Source organism: Aedes aegypti, chromosome 2 (assembly GCF_002204515.2).
Source record: "Aedes aegypti strain LVP_AGWG chromosome 2, AaegL5.0 Primary Assembly, whole genome shotgun sequence".
In the NCBI taxonomy this organism is placed as follows: domain Eukaryota; kingdom Metazoa; phylum Arthropoda; class Insecta; order Diptera; family Culicidae; genus Aedes; species Aedes aegypti.
The window spans coordinates 304566988-304588844 of NC_035108.1; the positions used below are offsets into that span (position 1 = coordinate 304566988).

The 21857-nt window shown below is 37.6% G+C and overlaps 1 protein-coding gene across 1 annotated transcript in view; it reads left to right on the forward strand.

Moving 5' to 3' along the window:
- Positions 1-21857, forward strand: part of LOC5574506 (GATA zinc finger domain-containing protein 14) — a 548034-nt gene that overhangs the window by 481192 nt on the left and 44985 nt on the right. The window contains exons 3-4 of the mRNA XM_021845578.1: positions 10418-10524; positions 11118-11214. Coding sequence (XP_021701270.1) covers positions 10418-10524; positions 11118-11214 — 204 coding nt within the window. The remainder of the gene's footprint in view (positions 1-10417; positions 10525-11117; positions 11215-21857) is intronic.

Sequence of the window (21857 nt, forward strand, 5' to 3'; positions counted from 1 at the left end):
TCTTTTCGGGTTGGAAATTTTCTCGATTCCCAGGGCATAGAGTATCATCGTACCTGCCACACGATATACAAATGTAAAAATGGTCAATTGGCGAAGAAAGCTCTCAGTTAATAACTGTGGAAGTGCTCATAAGAACACTAAGCTGAGAAGCAGGCTTTGTCCCAGTTGGGACGTTACGCCAGAAAGAAGAAGAAACGGAGCATTGTAATAATTTGCGAGGATGTCCTAGGTCCTCCAAGGACCCCATTGAATATAGGCCTTTGGATCTACGACCGAAATAAGAGACTAGAGGTCAGTTTTCAAATACTCCACAGGCCCCAAAAAATTCATGTGGGTAAACGATGTGTTGTAATAATTTGTACCGATAGCCAAGGTCCTCCAAAGACTTCATTGAATATAGGTCTTTGAATCTACAAACATGATCAATAGCCTATAGGTAATTTTTTAATATGGCATAGTCTCTGAACCATTCATTTAAGTCATCGGAATATTTTATTGATTTATACGGATGTTTTTGGTCCTTTAAGGACTCCATTGAATAAAGGCCTTGGGATCTACGGCCATAATAAGTGATTAGAAGATAGTTTTCAAATACTCCAAAGGCTGCTAACCATGCTTGTGGGTAACCGGTGCATTGTATTCATATGTACGGATGTTCTTGGTCCTCTAAGATCTCTATCGAATATGGGCATTAGAATATATAAGCTTAACCAATCATCAATAGAAGTTCTTCAATATTGCAAAGGCCTCTTACTATCCATATTAGCAAACGAAGTGTTGTATTGAATTGTGTAATTGTAATATGGTGATTTTCTAACGGTTTTCCCCAACCAGAGGTCGCCATCTTGGATTCAAAAATGGCGTCGGAAACCGATTTTCGTCATTCCCTCGTCGTGCCCGTTCCAAAAATACCCATATCGCATGAGTTTTTCCAAACCATACAACGCATAAAGCAATCATCATAGCTATCTATACTAGCCAAGCTGACGAAGTATTCGCCGAGGATTCTAGCTACCGTTTAGGGGTCAGAGATGTACGAGTTTCCAATACGGAGAGTAAGAGGTTTTATCTTTCGTTTGCCACTGAGGGCATTTACTCGGGTCCAGAGGGCAGATGAAGTTTGTGAAGCGTTTATGCTATCCAGAAAGTTCTCCCAACTATTGCGTTTGGCGTCTGCAATGATCTTTTTGCATTAATTGTGCCGGCTTCGGTGTAAGTTCAAAGCATTCTCTCTGCTAAGATCGCCTATGGGAATGCGTTTGACGGCGCATAATGCTTTTCTCTGACCTTTACCACTATCCGAGTGTGATCGGTCCACCAATGTAGCGCTTTGCAACTCGGTTGGTTACTGCTGCGGGGTATGGAAGACTTGGCAGCTTTGTTAATAATGTCAGTGGGCTCTTGCAAATGAGTAGATTCGCGACCCTTAGATGACTTCCGGAAAGTTTGTTCGTAGTTATCCCAATCGGCTTTTTCGTATATCCATCTTGGACGACGAGTGATCGCCGGTGAAGCAACGTTGGTGGCAATGTGAATAGGGTAATGATCACTACCATGAAGATCGCAGTCAACATTCCAATGGAATCGATTGGTGTAGGACCGGACAACCGCAGCCAGGTCAATAGCCGATGCGAGGTTTCCTTTGAGAAAGATATTTGATCCATTTTTTAGAACAATGAGATCGTGTTCTTCGAAAACATGCAGTAGTGAGGTTCCTCGATTATCAGTGCGTCACCATATTGGATGGTGGGCATTCATGTCACCAACTAGCAGGACTGGATCTGATGTTGCTTGAAGGAGTCTATGGAGCTGTTCTTGAAGATTTGGTTGGGCACCACAGGGAATACAGATGTTCACTACACTGATGTTGAATGGTCCATGGAGACGCATTCCAACGGCTGGAAGGTCGGTTTCCAGCCCAAGGACTTCGATAGGAATTGAGGCCAAGACTCCGACTGCAACGGAATGTCTTAGGTTGATACCTCGAAAAAGGGCCCGACGGTATTGGCCACGTAGAGATGGATTGAGCTGTTCGGTTGTAACCCTGTTCAATTCTTACAGAGCTAAGCACCATGGTGTAGTTGAACTCGTGAGAAGCTGAACCTAGAGTTTATTAAAAAATCCATTTATATTCCACTGAAGTAAGAAGTTGACTGGCTTTGGAAGTGCCGGCATATGATAAGAGGTTTCGGAAATCGATGAGTCACGGCTACGATTATACGAAGTTTGTCTGGAAGAGACGAACCAGCCAAGGGCTGAAAGTCTCGATAATAAAGACAATTCATTCATTCGAAGTTTGTCTTTAGGGTCTGCTGCCATAACGGTGCATGGACTGCCGTTGGAACGATGCGGCCCAATTTGCAGATAAATGAATTGCTAGGGGATTCATTGCGGAAGCAGCGAAAAAAAAGATATCCCGATGGAAGATGACGGCGAACTTTCCACTGGAGGATTTGATCCAATGGGATGGGAAATCGCGTTATGGGACTTACCACCCGAGTTGAAGTGCTCGGGGTGCCCAGGAGTGCAGTTTTGAGGGTTGCTGTGAACTGCATACGACTTGCTTCCCACGGAGTCCTTTGGGGTACGAGAATTACTCCCCTTGTGCGTCTCGACAATAACTAAGGCTTCACTTCCCTCGTCGTCCTGAGGGGAATAATTTGGTTGACCTTTGTGCGTCCCTCCTTCAGCTTCCCTCACCGACTTTTCTTGTTTCGACTTTTTTGTTTAGCTTTGTTTTTAACTACCAACATCATTGCCTGTTGATGTAAACAAATAAATTAATAGGAAAAATAAAATATCCGAAACTAAAAACCAAGTTTAGATCTATAGAAAAATTGAACGAATCGACTAATAAATGAAATTTACGTTTCGGGGAGGGGAAGTAAAACTACCATATACCATGATATAACGATTTTTCTTTCAAGGAACCTCATGCCAGAGATTTCTCCAAGAATTTTCCTTAAAACTGCATCAGGAATTCAACCTGAATACACTCCAAGAAGTTTTTAAAGAATTACTGCTGATATTTCAGTAACTTCTTCATAGATTTCTCCAGAGATTCCCTTAGAAATTCCTTAAAAAAACAGAAAACTTCAATGAAATCTTTACTTGAAAATTGTTGAAATGCTCATCCAGAAATATGTCCAACAATTCTGCCAAGGACTCTTCCAATAATAAATAATCTAGCGGTTTCTATTACAATTTCTTCTGAACTTTTTCAAACAATCCTGCAAGGATGTGCCAAGAGGTACTTTCGAAAATATCTCCAGTAATTTATACATTTCTAGAGATTTTTGCTGTGCTTCCATCGTCATTCCTCCAGGTATTTCTACAGGGTTTCCTTTTGAATTATCTACAGAAATACGTCAAAAATGTATCAAGTATCAATCAGCATTAAAAAAACACAAAGTATTCGTTAAGGTATTCATAATGTATTCTTTCTGCACCGAATGAAGTCAGAAGATCATCGAGGATTTTTTCTTTCCCAAAAATCTTTACAGGAGAGTCCTACATTGGGTTTTTGCTGAGATTTGTTCGAAAACTTCTAGTGAAATTTCTCCAAGCACTCGTTCTGGAATTTCTTAAATAGTTTATTAAATCATTCCTTTAAAAATTCTTTCAAGGTTTCGTGTAATCCAGGAAATTCTGCATTAGAGTGATGCAAATTTTGAAATTTGAGCTCCCCTTTGCTTAAACAACTTATATTATGGTGAATAGCATCCTCCCAAAGTTTTAAATAAATCGGAAGAAATTTGACTGTGCACAGGCCATTTGAAGTTTATATGGAGATTACTATGGAAAAAGCCATCCTTTTGTGTTCAGCCGTCTATTAATTCGTCATAATATTTTATGGAAAAGTGAACCCACTCTTCTCATTTGAAATCCTTTCAGCTACAACTTTGCCGAAGACCACATTTTGATGGTCCGTCAGGATAAATTGCTATTCATCATCATAAACTGGGTATGCATTTTGCATGCTCAACCAACTGCCCGGCAGGCAACAGTGGTGCTCCTGGCGGGTAGAATACATCAAAGTAATCCAGGCTACTATGTTTTACAGCAAAAAAGCAGTGTTGCCCTGAAAGTAATTGAATGATCATCTCAGCATGATTTAGACTTTGTTATCACTAATAACAAATTATCCTTACGTCCCATCAAAATGTGGTCTTCGGCAAAGTTGAAGCTAGGAAGATTACATATGAATAGAGTTTGTTCACTTTTCTATAAATTATTATTACGATCAGTTAGAGGAGTGAACACAAAAGGTTTGTCTTTTCCATAGTAATTTCCATAGAAACTTCAAATGGCGTGTGCACAACCAAATTTCGTCCAAATCACTTCAAATTTTGGGAGAACGTTTTTTTTTTTTTTTTTTTAATTTTTTTATTAGTATCATTCCAAACATATATCTAGGTGTTCTGTGTTATTTGACAACACTATCATCCTAATTTGGTAAAACAAATTTAAGATTTAATTAACATTTTGTTAACAACATATTACATTTAATTTGACGTAGCAGTTCAGTTTTTTTACAGGTGAGTTGATTTCTCCTGCTTATAAGAGAAAAAAAAAACGTTTTTAATATACTTAACCTAACTTAACCTAAACATATAACGCATTAATCGTGGCAATAGAAGATTGTAACGATTTTTGCCTGAAATTATTAATGATTGTATTTGACATTTGTTCCAATGTTTCAACATTGGATATTCTATGTAACTCATTGGTACTATACCAGGGAGGAAGCCTCAGAATCATTTTCAAAATTTTATTTTGAATTCTCTGCAGAGCTTTCTTCCTGGTATTACAACAGCTAGTCCATATTGGTACAGCATACAACATGGCTGGCCTGAAAATTTGTTTGAATATCAACAGCTTGTTCTTAAGACAAAGTTTTGATTTTCTATTAATAAGGGGATAGAGACATTTTACATATTTGTTACATTTGGTTTGAATGCCCTCAATGTGATTTTTGAAAGTTAAATTCTTATCTAGCATGAGTCCTAGATACTTAACTTCATCTGACCAATTTATTGGAACCCCTCTCATCGTGACAACATGTCTACTTGAAGGTTTCAAATAAAGAGCTTTTGGTTTATGTGGGAATATTATTAGTTGAGTTTTGGAAGCATTAGGAGAAATCTTCCATTTTTGCAAGTATGAAGAAAAAATATCCAAACTTTTTTGCAATCGACTACAGATGACACGCAGGCTTCGTCCTTTGGCGGAGAGGCCTGTGTCATCCGCAAACAAAGATTTTTGACATCCCTGAGGTAGCTCAGGTAAGTCAGATGTGAAAATATTGTATAATATTGGTCCCAAAATGCTGCCTTGAGGAACACCAGCTTTTACAGGAAGTCTTTCAGATCTGCAGTTCTGATAATTAACCTGAAGTGTACGATTTGACAGATAACTTTGAATTATTCTAACAATGTATGTTGGAAAATTAAAGTTTTTTAATTTTACAATCAAACCTTCATGCCAAACACTGTCGAATGCTTTTTCTATGTCTAGAAGAGCAAGACCAGTAGAATAGCCTTCAGATTTGTTGGAACGGATCAAATTTGTTACACGTAAAAGTTGATGAGTGGTCGAATGTCCATGGCGGAATCCGAACTGTTCATTGGCAAAAATTGAATTTTCGTTGATGTGGGCCATCATTCTGTTCAAAATGACCTTTTCAGAAAGTTTACTGATGGAGGAAAGCAAACTGATTGGACGATAGCTAGAAGCTTCTGCAGGATTTTTGTCTGGTTTTAAAATTGGAACAACCTTAGCATTTTTCCATTTGTCAGGAAAATATGCTAATTGAAAACATTTGTTAAATATATCAACTAAAAATGATAAGCTACTTTCTGGAAGTTTCTTGATGAGGATGTAGAAAATTCCATCATCGCCAGGAGCTTTCATGTTTTTGAATTTTTTAATAATAGTTCTCACTTCTTCCAAATCAGTCTCCCAGGCATTTTCGAAAACGTTCTCTTGATTGAGAATATTTTCGAACTCCTGAGTAACTTCATTTTCAATTGGATTAGTAAGTCCTAAATTAAAATTGTGCGCACTTTCAAACTGCATAGCAAGTTTTTGAGCTTTTTCGCAATTAGTTAGTAATAATTTGTTTTCCTCTTTCAATGCCGGTATTGGCTTCTGAGGTTTTTTCAAAATTTTCGATAATTTCCAAAAGGGCTTAGAGCCAGGGTCCAATTGAGATATTTTATTTTCAAAATTTTTGTTTCTTAATTGAGCAAAACGTTTTTTTATTTCTTTCTGCAAATCCTGCCGTATAATTTTCATAGCAGGATCGCGAGTGCGTTGAAATTGCCTTCTCCTCACGTTTTTAAGACGGATCAAGAGTTTAAGATCATCGTCTATAATCACGGATTCAAATTTTACTTCACATTTTGGAATTGCAATGCTCCGGGCTTCAACAATGGAATTTGTTAAAGTTTCAAGAGCATTGTCAATATCAAGTTTAGTTTCTAAAGAAATGTTAACATCAAGATTTGAGTCAACATACGTTTTATATATATTCCAGTCAGCTCGTAAATAATTGAAAGTGGAGTTGATAGGATTGAGAATCGCTTCTTGGGATATTTGAAATGTAACAGGGACATGATCAGAATCAAAATCAGCATGAGTAATCAGTTGGCTACAAAGATGACTAGAGTCGGTTAAGACCAAATCAATCGTAGATGGATTTCTAGAAGAGGAAAAACATGTGGGGCTATCAGGGTATTGAATTGAGAAATATCCTGAAGAGCACTCATCAAATAAAATTCTGCCGTTGGAATTACTTTGAGAATTATTCCATGACCGATGTTTGGCATTAAAGTCACCAATGACAAAAAATTTTGACTTATTGCGAGTCAGTTTACGCAAGTCAGTTTGGAGCAAATTAACTTGCTGCCCAGAGCATTGAAAAGGCAAATAGGCAGCTATGAAAGTATATTTACCAAACTGTGTTTCAACAGAAACACCTAAAGTTTCAAAAACTTTAGTTTCAAATGATGAAAACAGTTGATGTTTTATACGCCTATGAATGATGATTGCAACTCCCCCACATGCCCCATCAAGTCGATCATTACGATAAACAAAAAAGTTAGGATCTCTTTTGAGTTTAGATCCAGGTTTTAAATACGTTTCGGTAATAACTGCTATATGCACGCTATTAACCGTAAGAAAATTAAACAGCTCGTCCTCTTTGTCATTCAGAGAACGAGCATTCCAATTTAAAATATTTAAATTATTATTTGGATCCATTAGAAAAACGTAATCCAATAACAATTTGATTTGTAAATTTTACACCTACTTGGACTGCTTCAGTCATAGTGGTGGCTTTGAACATTGCATCAATCATTAGATTCAATTGTTCAGTTAGAAAATTAAAATCAGAGGCAGACATGTCATGTGATTTCCCATTGGAATTTCCGGTAGACGAAGAAGCGGAGTTACCTGTGGCGGTAGGGTTTGTTCCATTTGATTTGAAACAAGTAGAATGGGTACCCATGGATCGAACAGGGGAGGAGTTCGAATTTCCTGCTACGATATCGGCAAAGGATTTACCGTGGGTAGATACATTCGAAATAGAAAGATTCGAACGGCTACCCGATGGATTAAAATTAGTTTGTGAATGAGCATAATTATGATCTTCCTGATGGGAATGATTCGTGATCAAGCGATCGTTAACTGAAAAATGAGCATTGTTCGATACTCTACCAGGCAAATTCCGGAAACGACCGTTATCGTAACAGATATTATCTTTCATCTGCCTGGCACGAGCCTCAATGACCTTTTTGCGTGAAGGACAATTTTTTGTACCATGACCCCACTTTTGGCACCGACGGCACTGAGTGGGGTTCTGGTAATTTCCTCCAGGTTTCTGGAAATGTTCCCATGTCACACGGACATCAAACAAAAGTTTTGCTTTTTCTAAAGCTTTAATATTATTTAGTTCTTTTTTGTTAAAGTGAACTAAATAAAATTCTTGAGAAAGCCCTTTCCGAACAATGCCAGATTGGGTTCTCTTTTTCATAATGATTACTTGAACAGGGGAAAATCCAAGTAAATCATTTATTCCATTTTTGATCTCTTCAGGTGATTTATAGTCACTTGAGAGACCTTTCAAGACAACTTTGAACAAACGTTCAGTTTTGTCGTCATAAGTAAAAAATTTGTGCTTCTTCTCTTCAAGATGTTTGAGAAGAAGTTCACGATCTTTAAGAGTTTCCGGCAAAACGCGACAGTCTCCTTTCTTTGCGATTTGGAAGGAAATCTTGATTCCCCTAATGGAGTTCAAGATTTCCTGCCTAAATCCCCCAAATTCGGAACAACGGACCACGATAGGCGGCACTCTTTGCTTCCTCACTTGAATCAAAGAGCCTGGGCTAGAGGCTGCTTCGATTTGGTGTTCGGAAAATTTGTCTAGAGCATCGAACTGATTGCTCATTTCGATACAATTATTCATTTCACCCTTGGAAGAAAGTTCGCATTCCGGGGAAGCGTCCTTTCTTCCATTCTTGCCACGTGTAGTGACAGTTTTGAAACCCACTTTTTTGGAAAGAAGTAGTGAATTCAGAGATTCACCCTTCCTTTTGTTTGTTGTTGATACCATGTTTAATTAATAAACGAAAGAAGACGTGACCTTCGAAAGGTTTTTTCCCAAGACGGTGTCCAAGAAGGATTACCACCGCTAGCTTTCGCCAACGGGTCCAACGAAAAATCGAAGGCACGGGTCCAAACAAGGATCGTAAAGGGATCAATAGTAGAAAAAATAGTACTGAAAAGTACTGTTTTAGTAGCACTGAAAAGTACCGTTTTTAATTTTAGCACTGAAAAGTACTGTTTTTGTAGCACTGAAAAGTACTGTTTTATTGCTTTAGGTAGTTTTTAAGAAAACTTCCAAGAGCAGAGAGAATTCGTGTACGCACAGCACGAAGGTACGATGCGCACTGAGAATGATTTTCATCATAATTGACACCGTTTAAGCATAGGGGAGCAAAAATTTCAAAATTTGCATCAGTCTACCCTGCATATATTCCTCTAGGAAGTCCTTCAAATTTTCCTGCAAAAAAAACTGTAGGAAATATAGATGACATAAGGAATCTTTTATGATTTCTAGTATTTTTCACAAATTACTTCAAGGACTCTTCAAGGATTTACTTAAAATATTTCTCCGCATGTTTTATCAGGAATCGTTTTTGGGATTCGTGCAGGAATTTTTATAAGGATTCTCATGGAGTTTTTTCAGTATTTTTCCTGGGATTCTACCATAAATTTGTCCATTGAATTATTTTCATAAATATCTGCAGTTATTTCATTGAGAATTACTTCAAGAGCTCGTCATAAGGTTTTCTCTAGGATAATTGAAGAATATTATTTCAAGAAGTTCTTCTGTAGATTGATTCAGGAAATCTAGTGACAAATTCGACCGGAATTCCTTCAAAGGTTATTTAAGTCATTCCTACTGGCTCATTTTGCGATTGCACCCAGAATTTATCCAGAAATTGTAGCAAAATTGTAGAAGTTTCTATTGGAATTCATGGGCTTCTTTCATATTTATTTCTAAAATGTCTCCATGAGCAGTGAAACAACTTAGCACCTCTATAACTCACTTTGGCATGGGTGGTTGTTTTTTGGTCCAAACTTTACATTCAGTACTCATTGAAAGCTTATTAAAACCTGATATGATAAACACATAGTACTTATTCAATTATTACTTAATTGATATTGGTCTTTTTGTCTGAAATGGATGGCTCCCCTGACTTACCCTCTCTAGCCACGCCATATGTTCCTCCAAACGCAGCCCGCCCGGCAAGGATCTTGAATTCATAGCGCACCAAGCATGGTGCAATTCTGAACACTGTTGAACTTTGACTGTTGGGTTCTTTACGTCCGGTTTTTTTGGTGAGAAGGCAGAGGAGAGGACCTGTGGCGTCGGTAGTTGGCGTTGTGTTTTGCTCTTCGTGTTAATGGGCCACCCGGAAAAGTGGGGGCTAATTTTAGAATTTATGATGGTTGAATTTAGAGGATAACTTTCTTCGCAAGTGTTGAACGCTGGTGATAGGAATTAGGTTGCATAATGTATGGGATTATGCAATCAGTTGTGCGAAATTTAGGAGTTCCTTTTGAACAAAGGAAAAACAGAACCGAAATTTACGAGTGACTGACTATGAATAAAGTAGATTAGAGATATAAGATAACAATAAGCATTCCGAATAGGCATGAGAACAAAAGATTTCATCCTTTTATTGTAATTGTAAGGTTTTGCTATAACGAAACGCCCCTCATAAATAACAATGAAAGAAGTGTAAATGTGATACATTTCACATTCTACACTCTCCCGACCTTTGAATAAAGCACAAGTTTTAATAACTCTTTAACTAATGGTCTTTCCCTTTTTCTTTCTCCATTTCAGAAGTCGCTGCTAATTGGCCGTATTCCGGTGTCCCAGATGACCGGACCGATCAAGCGTGGCCTTCTCTGGCAGCAGCGGGACCGGCTTTTCTCCAGATGGAAGGAAAGGTTCGTTTCTCACGGCGATGTCGTGTCGTGTGTCATGTTGCTCCGCTAAATAGATGATGGCCCGGCGCGGGTCGACGTTGGTGTGCGCTGCTGTTTCTTGCTCATGCTCCTCTGGTCACCATTCGGATTACGGTTACCAGACGTATTTTTTAAGAGTACGTTTTAGGTTTTATGATACACTATTAGTTGTAGTTGTGGTCTGTTTCATAAAACTGCTAATAACTGATCCATAACAACCTTCTGATAACTACAAGAACTATATGAATTTATTTCAACCAAGCTCGTTTTTTAAATCTAAAGATTAAATATGGTAACCCTAGCTTAATACCTAATTCGTTTGATGGCACATCACATACCTACCTAACTTAGAAAAAAGGTTTTTTTTCGATCATGCTGCTGCTGACATCGGGTCAAATTCAGCACTCTACCTTTGGCGAGTGTTAATTTCATGACTTCATGACTATTCGTGACCAGAATGGGAAAAGCCAGCGCGATAAAACAGCACAATACCACCAAAGCCGGCTAAAGAGCGGAGAACCAGAAAATTCAATTGAAGACACTAATGAGCCATTGTGCGCTTACGATTATTGCAGATATTTCATCCTGACGCGTGATTATCTCAACTGCTTCAAACGGTCGTCTGGATCGGCCTCGGAAAAGATTTCCGACATGGGACAGTTCATTTTTAAGGTGAGTCTGACAGAGTTTCTACAAATATGGTATAATCATGACCATTCTACAAAAAAACAGTAGATGTAAATAGGTACCAAAAAGTTATGTATGAATATGATGTTCTCCACTCTAACCTGACTAAATCTACGAATTAGATCGCGAGCTCATGATTTTAATAGGGCGATATTAAAAACTGAAAAGGCAATAGATGGATCTTTTTCAGTGGTAGTAAAAACGAAATCCTGAACCAAAGAAAGCATACAAAAAGTTATGTATTCACTTCGCACTTGATTTCCGATCACTACGTTTTTCATTATTTTCCATACGTTTTGACAGTTCTTCGACTACCATTCTTCCATGCGCTTGTGTTGAAAGATCGAGAAATTTGAGAATCCAGCGTAGCGCGATCAGTGGGTGGAATACAAACAACGGTGTCGTCGCTCGGCGGCCAGTGAAAGAAACTGAATGTTCGAAAGGTTGTTGTCGTTTAAGAACATAATAAACAGTCGTTGCCCTATTGGTTTGTGGCCTACTGATGGTTTTATATGGCACATACCGTAATTTCGGGTGTAATTGATCATTTTTCACGGTTTTTCTTGCCTGTTTTCTATAATGTTGACAATGCCAAACAACTAAATGCAGGAAAACAAGTACAAAGGTGAGCCTCATTGGCTCATGTACCGAAATTTTCTAACAAATGTCATTTTAGTGTTAAGAAATATCTCTAAAATAAAAAATCAGGGGGTCGCATTTCGGGGTGAAATTGATCACTTGTCAATGCAATTATTGTTAGCGTTCAAAACATCTCTACATAATAAATTTGAGCACTCTGAATCCGAATATGCTTGCTAAATTCTTAACAATACATTATTTATAGAAATAATGAATAGTTAAATTTCAAGAATTACTCGGAAAACGCCTAAATGTATGCAATTCCCTAAGGAATTTCCTAATATCTAACAGAAAATCAAATATTTCAACCGAATGATCAAATTGGTACGAGTTTTGGTAATGAAATCTGGCTTAGGGATATATCTTAAGCATCCTCACAAACTTTCAGGTTTGTGCCATGTTTAAATCATTGTTTAGAACTAGAAGTTTATGGATGTTTGCCAATACTGCACCGTACATGGTTTTGAAATTTCTCGTTGTTTTCATAGTAATAAACATTCTTTAACGCAAAAAACTTCGCAACACACAATTTGACAATAATTACGACAAACAACGTTCATTCACTGCAGGTTTTAATGATGTTTGTGCTCCTTTGGGAAGAAATAAAATCGTGTGACACTGTGATCAATTTCACCCTACTGATCAATTTCACCCGAATTTACGGTACCCTTCATCATTGATATGAGGAAACGAAGCACATTGTCTTTTGCATAAAATTTTATAACAAACAAAACCGGCATACGTAAAATTTGACGGATGAAAGTCAAGACTTTTCTTTTTCATTTGCTGCTAAAATCAAAATAATTCATCGGAAGGTCTGGTGCAACTCTTTTTTAAATTTTTCTGTCTTGCAGAGACACAATAACGAAATCACGGCGATTTTTTGTCACTGTCGTCGAAAATAATCGCGTTGATTTGGGGGGCCTTAAATAATAACATCATAATCTAAATATTATTGACAGCAAAATTAAAAAAAAGAGTTGCGCCAGACCCTCCGATGAATTATTTAGATTTTAGCAACAAATGAAAAAGAAAAGTCTTGGCTTTCATTCGTCAAATTTGATGTATGCCGGTTTTGTTTGTTATAAAATTATATGAAAAAGACACTGTGCTTCGTTTTCTTATATCAATGGCGTTTTCTTATATCAAGGCGATTTCTTACAGCGCAGCGACAAACAATCGCCGCGATTTCGCTGATGTTTCGTTACATGTACAGTTTTATGAGCGTGCCCAAGCCACTAAAGTGCGACTGATTTCTCTGCGATTTGCGTCTCATTGGTTTGGATAGTATCATATAAGAGTGCTTGCAGCGACACAACGGCGGAATCGCGGTGATTTCTCGTCACTGTCCAGTAGCGTAGCTAGGGGGGTGCGGTGGGTGCGGTCCGCACCGGGCCCCGGATTCTTAGGGGCCCCGAAATCATGGTGGAGATATCTCATAGCATTAGAAATTGAGTTTTTGACAAACTGAAATGTATCGGGGCAAGGAAAATCAGGTTTGGAGGAGCCCTGAATGGGTTATGAGTAGAGTCCCCTATATCAGCTAGTATATTGGTAAAGGTAGCGTTTATTTCAACATTTTAGAACAGTACTTTTAAACTGAACATCATGGTTTTGGATTCAAAAATACATTGTTCTATTAATCATCGAATATCAGGGGGCCCTCAATAGCTTGAGTCTTAGGAAGCCATAAACAGGTTTAGAAACATTTTATTATGAGCCATATGCTGAACTAAGCCGAAATGAGTATTTGTGAACAATATTTTATACACTCTTGAAAAGAACCAAAGCATATTTCGATAACGCAAACAAAGGCGAACAAAGGTCTGTAAAGTCTATTTTTTATGTAAAAGATCTAATCTATGTAAATTATGCTTTTCTTTTTTCGCATTGGAATGATTTTTTATGTAAATTCTTGAGGCTCCAGATATTACTACGGAACTACTCTATACGTTTATAGATTTTCATCTACAGGAAATTTTCTATGCATTGAGTAAAAGTTTTCTTCAGGTACACGTACATAGACTTATCCAGGGATTCGCACAAGAATTCTTATGGAGATTCCTCTAGCAATTTGCCTTGAAATTTTCATAGATAGGAATTCCTTCAAAATTTGTTTCAGAATATCCTTCAGCAGTCCAAGAATGGAGTTACAGCGAAAATTCTATCAGAAATTGTTTTAACGATTTCTCCAGGTATTACACTGAAATATCTACAAATTTTCCAACAGAAATTTTTGCAGGAAAAAAGGTTTATTATACAATTGGCTAAATTCGTATTTTTACATACACCTATAATCATAGAAGAATTCTTCGAAAAATTCTCATGGCAATTTTTCAGAAATACTTCCAGCCATTTTCCGAGCCAATCCTTCAATAATTACCCCACTGATTATCCCAGGAATCGCTCCATAAATTCTTCCTGGGATTATTTCACAAAATCTTTAAGGAAATTTTCAGAGAATTTCACAATAAATCCAACCAAGTATTCCTCATATATTTCTCCATGAATAAGGATTGCTTTAACCTTTCGGTCGTGGCGCGAATTTTTGTAACGCGAGTAGTCGCGCGTTGTACTTCGTACAACACCCTTGGTTTTGCGAATATCCCAAGAGTTTTACCACTAAGAAAGATGGCGTCTTCGGCAGAGTTGCTCGATAGCTCAAATTATTTCTTTGTTTAATCCTTAAAGTTCGAGATTTTGTAAAATAATGATAGTTTCTGAGCTTCTGAACAACTTTGCTGAAGGTGCCTGTCTAAAAAGTCAAGATCCTGCAGTATACGCAAAACAAAAATTTTATGCTCACTAGCACCGCCTGGTGGCAAAATATCATATTTTTTGGCTCAAATAATGATAGTCCTTGAGCTAATGAACTACTTTGCCGAAGACACTACCTTTCTAAGTGGTCAGGCCTCTGAGATATCTGCAAACAAAAGTTTCATGCACACTAGCGCCTACTGGCAAAATTTTGAACCAACTAGCTCGAACAATGACAGTCCTTATTAATAACTTACTTAACAATTTTGCCGAAGACGCCATCCTTCTGAATGATCAGGATCCTGAAATATTTGCAAAACAAAAGTAAAACTTCCATGCCCACTAGTGCCACCTAGCGGTCAAATTCCGAATTAAATGCGGTACCATCAAATAGCGCTTCGCCTCCAGAACAACTTTACTAAAGACCCCAAGTTTCTATAATATCTAGATTTTGAGATATACCGATTTAAAACTGTGATTTACTGTATATAGTGTATATAGTGCGTTCATTATTATGCGACTTTCATGTGCATATAAATCACAACTGTTGTACAAAGTACAACAGCGCGACAGCCCGAAGGTTAAAGAATTATTAAAGAAGTAATTTCCACTTGGGTTCTTCAATTTAAAAATATATTTAGTTTAAATACAAAATCCACAAAATGCTACAGCTATTATTGCAGTAGCTGTTCGAAGAGTTCCAGTCAAGATTTTTCAGATGTTTCCTCTTGAAAATTTGGGTTGGGTAATTTATGAATTTTTGCATCAATATTTTTCCTCAATACTTATCCAAGTCTTTCTCAAGAGTCCAGAAGAGATCCGGGAATATTTGAAAGACTTTTCTCTATGTAGGAATTTACCACGTATTTCATCAGTGATATCGATTTTGTATAAAAGTATATCCGTTTTTTTTAAGGAATCCTCTTTAATAACATCTGAAAAATGTCCTCAGCATCTTCTTGGACAAAATCAAAGGGAAGTCTTGTAACAATTCAATGAGGATTCTTTTGGAAAATTTTCTGAGGGAATCTTTGAAAAAAAAATCTGTTGGTATCATTGGAAAAGTTTTTGTTGAGTTTATCAATGTGCCTCGAATGAAAATTCTGGAGGAATTCCTTGAAAAGTCTGCGAAGGAATCGTTCAATGTAATCCTGAAGAAATCTTCGAATTAATAATTAAAGCAAACTTATAACAAATACTTCAATTACATTCGGATGAAATTTCTGAAGAAAATCACTGAATCCCACAAAAACTTTTAGAAATATGCTTTCAGAGTTGTCTGGTTAAATTACTTGAGGAATCTATATCGAAATGAGTTTTTTCAGTCTCTTATTAGTTTCATTTTTCAGGCATGAGACCTCTAATGTTCCTTTTTTTAGATACTAAGCCACCACCTGAAGTGGTCGTATCGGTATATTACTCTTCATTAATTGACCTTTTGATTACTAAACAAAAATCAAAAGCAATTTCATCAAAAAATGAACACAAGATCCATTATTTTCAATCCTAAATATTGATACTGATTGAAAGTATATCATTGTTTCGATTAATAGGGTCCTAAAGCCCTGTCCCGATTTTAGCACCAAACGCTTAAGTTTAGGCCAACAATACACGTTTACTCAATTTACTAATGTTTTCCGTTGGTTTAAGTCCAAAAAACATATTTTTATGTTTTTTTTTTAGATTTTGTCACACCCCTTGGCTTAAACTCAAATTTTGGGTGTATTTTGTTTTCCGTGTCCCTTCCAAAATGTCAGATAGGAACAACCCCATTGTTAAAACTAAAACCCTTGTGGTGTTTTTGTCGACTAAGCGAACGTCAAACATGATCACAAGTGTCAAGGTTCATTTATAGACCCAATTTCTAATTTAAAATTTAAACATGATATTGCCTTTATTTGAGCGGGAAAAATTGCTAAAGTTGTTAGAGTAACATGCTCTTTCGTGTTATTAAATAAAAACAAGATTTTATTAAAAATTTTAGGACCCCATTGACTATTCAACTGGCACATACCCTTATTTGGAAGGGCCCCCGAATATAGCTCCGCACCGGGCCTCAAAAACCCTAGCTACGCCACTGTCGCTGTCGCTGAAAAAATGGCGTTGATTTGGAGGAGCCTTTAAACTAAAACTGTGCAAAAAGTTGATGTCCAAATCTTGTAGCATATGGTCTAGGCCTAAAAGTTTAAAGGCATGGGTCCCAGTCTAATTTTATTCATTCTTAGTATTAGTATTGGTTTCACATCATGACACGTGCAACATACGCTCAAGTTTGCAAAGGCGAATGTTTCCATTCAATCCAATAACTATACTGCTGGAACAACTGCATACATTAAAGTACACATCATAAATTTTCTTTAAAGGTGCATGATTGAACGGATCCATCTGAATCAAGTACCGGCATAATACACTTGTCTAACGCTCTATGCCACACTAGGTATTGTAGGTACTCTGCTTCTTTCACAAATAGATGCACGTTTCGCACATCTTTTACCCAGAACGGGTACACCAAGGCTGATTTGAATATCACTTTCACCCAATATTTGCTGCAAACGGAAAACGTGTACTCCACTTTTGGAGCACATGTGCTCACGTACAGGTGAGCATTTCCAGCTCAAAACGCAAATAAAAATGGCATTTTCATACTGATTGGAAATGAATGGAAATAAAAATTCTCAATGCAGGTATCCCGATAAGTAATTTCCCATCAATTCTTTTTCTAAATTGTCTAGACTATGTTTTGATAAGAGCCTATCAAATAATAGGATTTCTACAATCTGAAAATGTATATCTAAAAATAGGTGCATTTGAGATAGAAACGGTGTCTATGAAAAATTTCCAGCAGGTAACAAGCACTACTACAAAAAATAGTGAATCAAATTTAGAAATGTCGTATTGGATAGCCATTAATACATGTGTGAAGTTTGATTCACTCTACGCGATTTTCGTTTTGTCCTGGAAATGCTCAGGCACGGGTTCATAAACTGTCTATCTACTTACATGTCGGTTAGAAAAGCGGAAAATGACGATGGGCAGATGCACCTTTCTACTGCAAAACATCGTTGTCTGCAAATTTGATTGAATCACCATCCTTGTTGGACGCCAAATGGCTCACGTTCCAGAATTGTACCAATGGAATACCTACGGGTACTTGAGTGCAGTAGAATTGTTGCAAAAACAAAAGTGGGAATTTCAACCGGAAACCATTTCAATACCAATGATTGCCACGGGTGTATTGTGGGCGTCGTGAATGACATATCCGATTCAGATGGTGTGGCCAAATGGTAAAACGTTTCAATTTACTTACGGGCGCGGGTGTGGCTTTTGGAAGGATAAATGACACCTAATTACCCGCATTGTTTCCCAGTGAGGGGGGGTTGCGATCGGTTCGGTCATACGTTTCCATTTCTGTCGGTCGGATCCCCAGTTTGTTTAGATATTTGCCAGGCTGGCATTTGTAATTAGTTCGGCTGCCAGTGCCCGGCTTAATAAATTCATTAATTAGATGTAGGCGTCAACGGGGAAAACGATTCGAGCTAACACGCCGGAATGCGAAGATGGTTTTTTGGGGGGTGGGGGAAGGATATCTTGAAGTGCGAGGGAAGGATGTTTTGGAGACAGATAAATAAATGACTATAAGTTACTCGAATAAGCTTGGGAATGACCGGCGTTCATTCGAATGCGGGATCTCTCCATTGTTCTGGGAATTAAGGGCTCGAGTTGAATTGATGTGATAATCCTCGACGTCCTGTATTGAAATTGATTACAACGATTGATGGAAAGGAGTTTGTTAATTGAAAACTATTGACGGTAATAGGATCGCATCAATTTGCGATGATTGTTAATTAAAATACCAACTTAAGCGTAATTTATTGCCATCGATAAATGGTAGGTAAGGCAGCGTCCATTTATTACGTAACGCTAAAATTGAAAATTGTTGACCCCCTCCCCCCCTTCGTAAAGCTTTTTGTATGAAAAATTTCAAATTTTTGTATGAGTCGCTTGAGCCTAATCCCCCCTCCCCCTAGAGCGTTACGTAATTTGTGGATGCCACCTAATTAATTTCAAAAATCCTTCCAAGGACTTTGCAGCATTCTTAGACCTTCAAGTTTATACATTTCCAGGTTACATGTGGATTACTACATAAATTTGAAAATAAAATTTCGGGTGTTCCTTACTCCCTAATTCTCACCATTCTTGCAGGCAAGGTTCTAGCTATACCTCCTGGAATATGTCCAGAATTCTATTTCCTTCAGCAGTTCGTCCACAAAATGTTTACACATGTTCCTCCAAGATTTCCTTCAGTTAAACACCAATTATTTTTTTAGGTTTGCTAAGTTTTTTTTATTAAATTTGCCAATGGTTTACACCACAGTGACGTCTATTTTTCTGCCACGCGTTCCGTTTGCTGGGCAGTGTATTTGAAGTCCCAAGCAAGCTAGTTCGGTTTTCGCGTCGCCGTGTTTATATCAAGTAAGCTGATAAAGTAGCTTATGGAGTTCTGTTTGATACTTCGACCTTGACACTTGCTTTTCCCGGGGCAAGCGACGAGGGCAGGATCAAACATGTCGCGCGTCGGTCTCGTAAGTGAAAAAGTGGCGTGATCGATGAGTTCGGTTGAAGAAAGTGAAAAAGTGCCGCGATCGGTTAGTTCTGTTTGATACTTCGACCTTGACACTTGCTTTTCCCGGGGCAAGCGACGAGGGCGGGATCAAACATGTCGCGCGTCGGTCTCGTAAGTGAAAAAGTGGCGTGATCGGTGAGTTCGGTTGGAGTAACTGAAAAAGTGCCGCGATCGGTTAGTTCTGTTTGATCCTTCGACCTTGACGCTTGCTCCTGGGCAGTGCGTCAAGAAAGCCCGAACAGTTTTTTTTTTTATTCTTTTTGGGTCGCGCGCTTATTTTTTTTTTTTTTTCCTGAATGCTTTTTTATAGCCGAGCAAACGAGTGAAGCCGAAAGTGGATTGTGGCTGCTCAGTCAAGGATAACGGATCAATTGGTGAGCTCGTTTCATGCTACTATTTCTAATCTATAAAATATGTATGACTGCACATTCAATCGTTACAATGGTGGGATGTAAATATGATTTTTCAACAAACTATGGATGGTTCGTCACTGTGAGTGTCGACACAAACTCTGATTCATGATTTATTTATGTTTAACATTTTTTTTTTCAGAACACCTCTTATATACCTTTATTTTTGTAATTAAAAAAAACTTTGAATGGTTCGACACTACAAGTGTAGACTTGCGAAAGGTTCACTTTATTCAACAAACTTTGGATGGTTCGCCACTGTAAGTGTCGGCATAAGAATAAGAGTGTTCTATGATGTCCCAACCAATCGAGTTTTTTGTTTCTTTTCAAATGAGTAAAATATAATAACACATGCTTTCGTCCTGACAGCTGTAGGAATGTTACATTTAGGTATTTGTTCAACAAACTTTGAATGGTTCGTCACCTCAAGTGTCGGCATAATTTTTCTCTACATAGAAATTATTCATATCAAATGAAAATATTATATTTACGTATAAGCATGTTTATATCTCACAAATCATTGTTTATCATGGTCTAATCGCTTATCAAAGTGAATCCTATGACCCAACGATCCTCCCCATTAACAAACATCCCTCTCAGTAACCTTTGTGGAGATGCAGAGGCAAACACGGTCTCCAAAAAGCAAAGGTTACACACTAACATTCCTTCCCCCAATCCCACCTGACTGCAAGGACGTGGCCGGCGCCGTTATTGACCCTGTATAAATAGAGGCACTGAATTATGCACACTGAAGAAGATTATGGCCAATCCCAGCCGAACTTCTAGTTGATTCTTTGTGCATTTTCACTGACTTCGGTCAATCACGGAATAGCAACCATTGATATGTGTAGTCAGTCTAAGCTAAGCTAAGTAAGCTGATAAAGTAGCTTATGGCTGCCTAGTCAGGGATGAAGGATCAATTTGATGAGCTCGTTTAATGGTTTCATTTTTAATGTATATTTTAATGTGAAATACTTTTCAATCATGACAACGATAGAAAAGTTACTTTTATGTATTTTTTTTAACAAAACATGAATAGTTTTTCACAATAAGTGTCGGCAAAGACTCTTGCGATTGATCAAAAAGTATTCAAATACACATACCTAATCTCTTATCCAACATTTTCCATCCTGATGTCTAAAGATGATCCGCCAATCTGTGATTCTTGTAAGCAAACCTTAACTGTCAGGCATATCTTTGATGAATGCTCAAAATACTCCATGATAAGAAGAAAATTATGCATCCATGGTATAGATACTCTCAAAGATGATTTAGTTGGTATGAAAAATGTTATTCGTTTTATGAAAGAAACTGAACTGTACAATCTAATATAGAACAAAACATTGAAAAAAGAATATATGAAATTAATAGAAAGCATTGTATGTTTCCTAAAGTTAAAGGAGTTAAGTTAGGTTTTTAATTATTCACTTTGTTATTATTATAGTATTAGTGTTATTGTATTATTAGTGTATCTTTATATTTATTGTATTAATCATTGAAATATTGTATATATAACTGCCCTCTGACGGCCCATATAGCCCTAGTTGCGCTGGTGGCCGACCAAATAAAATAAATAAAATAAATAAATAAATAAACATTTTCCATTGCAGAAATCATTTTGAATGGTTCGACACTGAAAGTGAAGACTTACTTTAGGAACACGTTGTCTATAGTGACTAATAGGTGACTGTTTGAACTAAGGCTGCATGGATCGCATCACTTACCAAGGTGAATCCTGAGTATGTAGCTTTTGAACCCTCCCCACTAACACATTCCTTCCTGTGACAACCATGGAGATGCAGAGGTGATCTCGGGCTCTAGTAACAATGGATGTCACACTCACAATCCCACCTTTCCCCGATGACCGTGGCAGGCGCCGTTATTGACTTTATAATGTTTGGAGTTCTCGAAAGTGTACATTGAAGATGGAAAGCTATTCCCAAGCTACACCTGTTGGTTCCTTGTGCAACTTCGATTATTCTGGTCAATCACGGAGTAGCAACTACGAATTGTACGGTCATCAATGCTTATGCTTATGCTATGCTTAGAACAAGCTTTTGATCTTCAAACAAATTTTCATGCCAGCCATGCTGTATGCTGTACCAATATGGACTAGCTGTTGTAATATAAGGATGAAAGCTCTGCAGAGGATTCAGACATAAATTTTGAAATGATTCTGGAGCTCTCACCCTAGTATA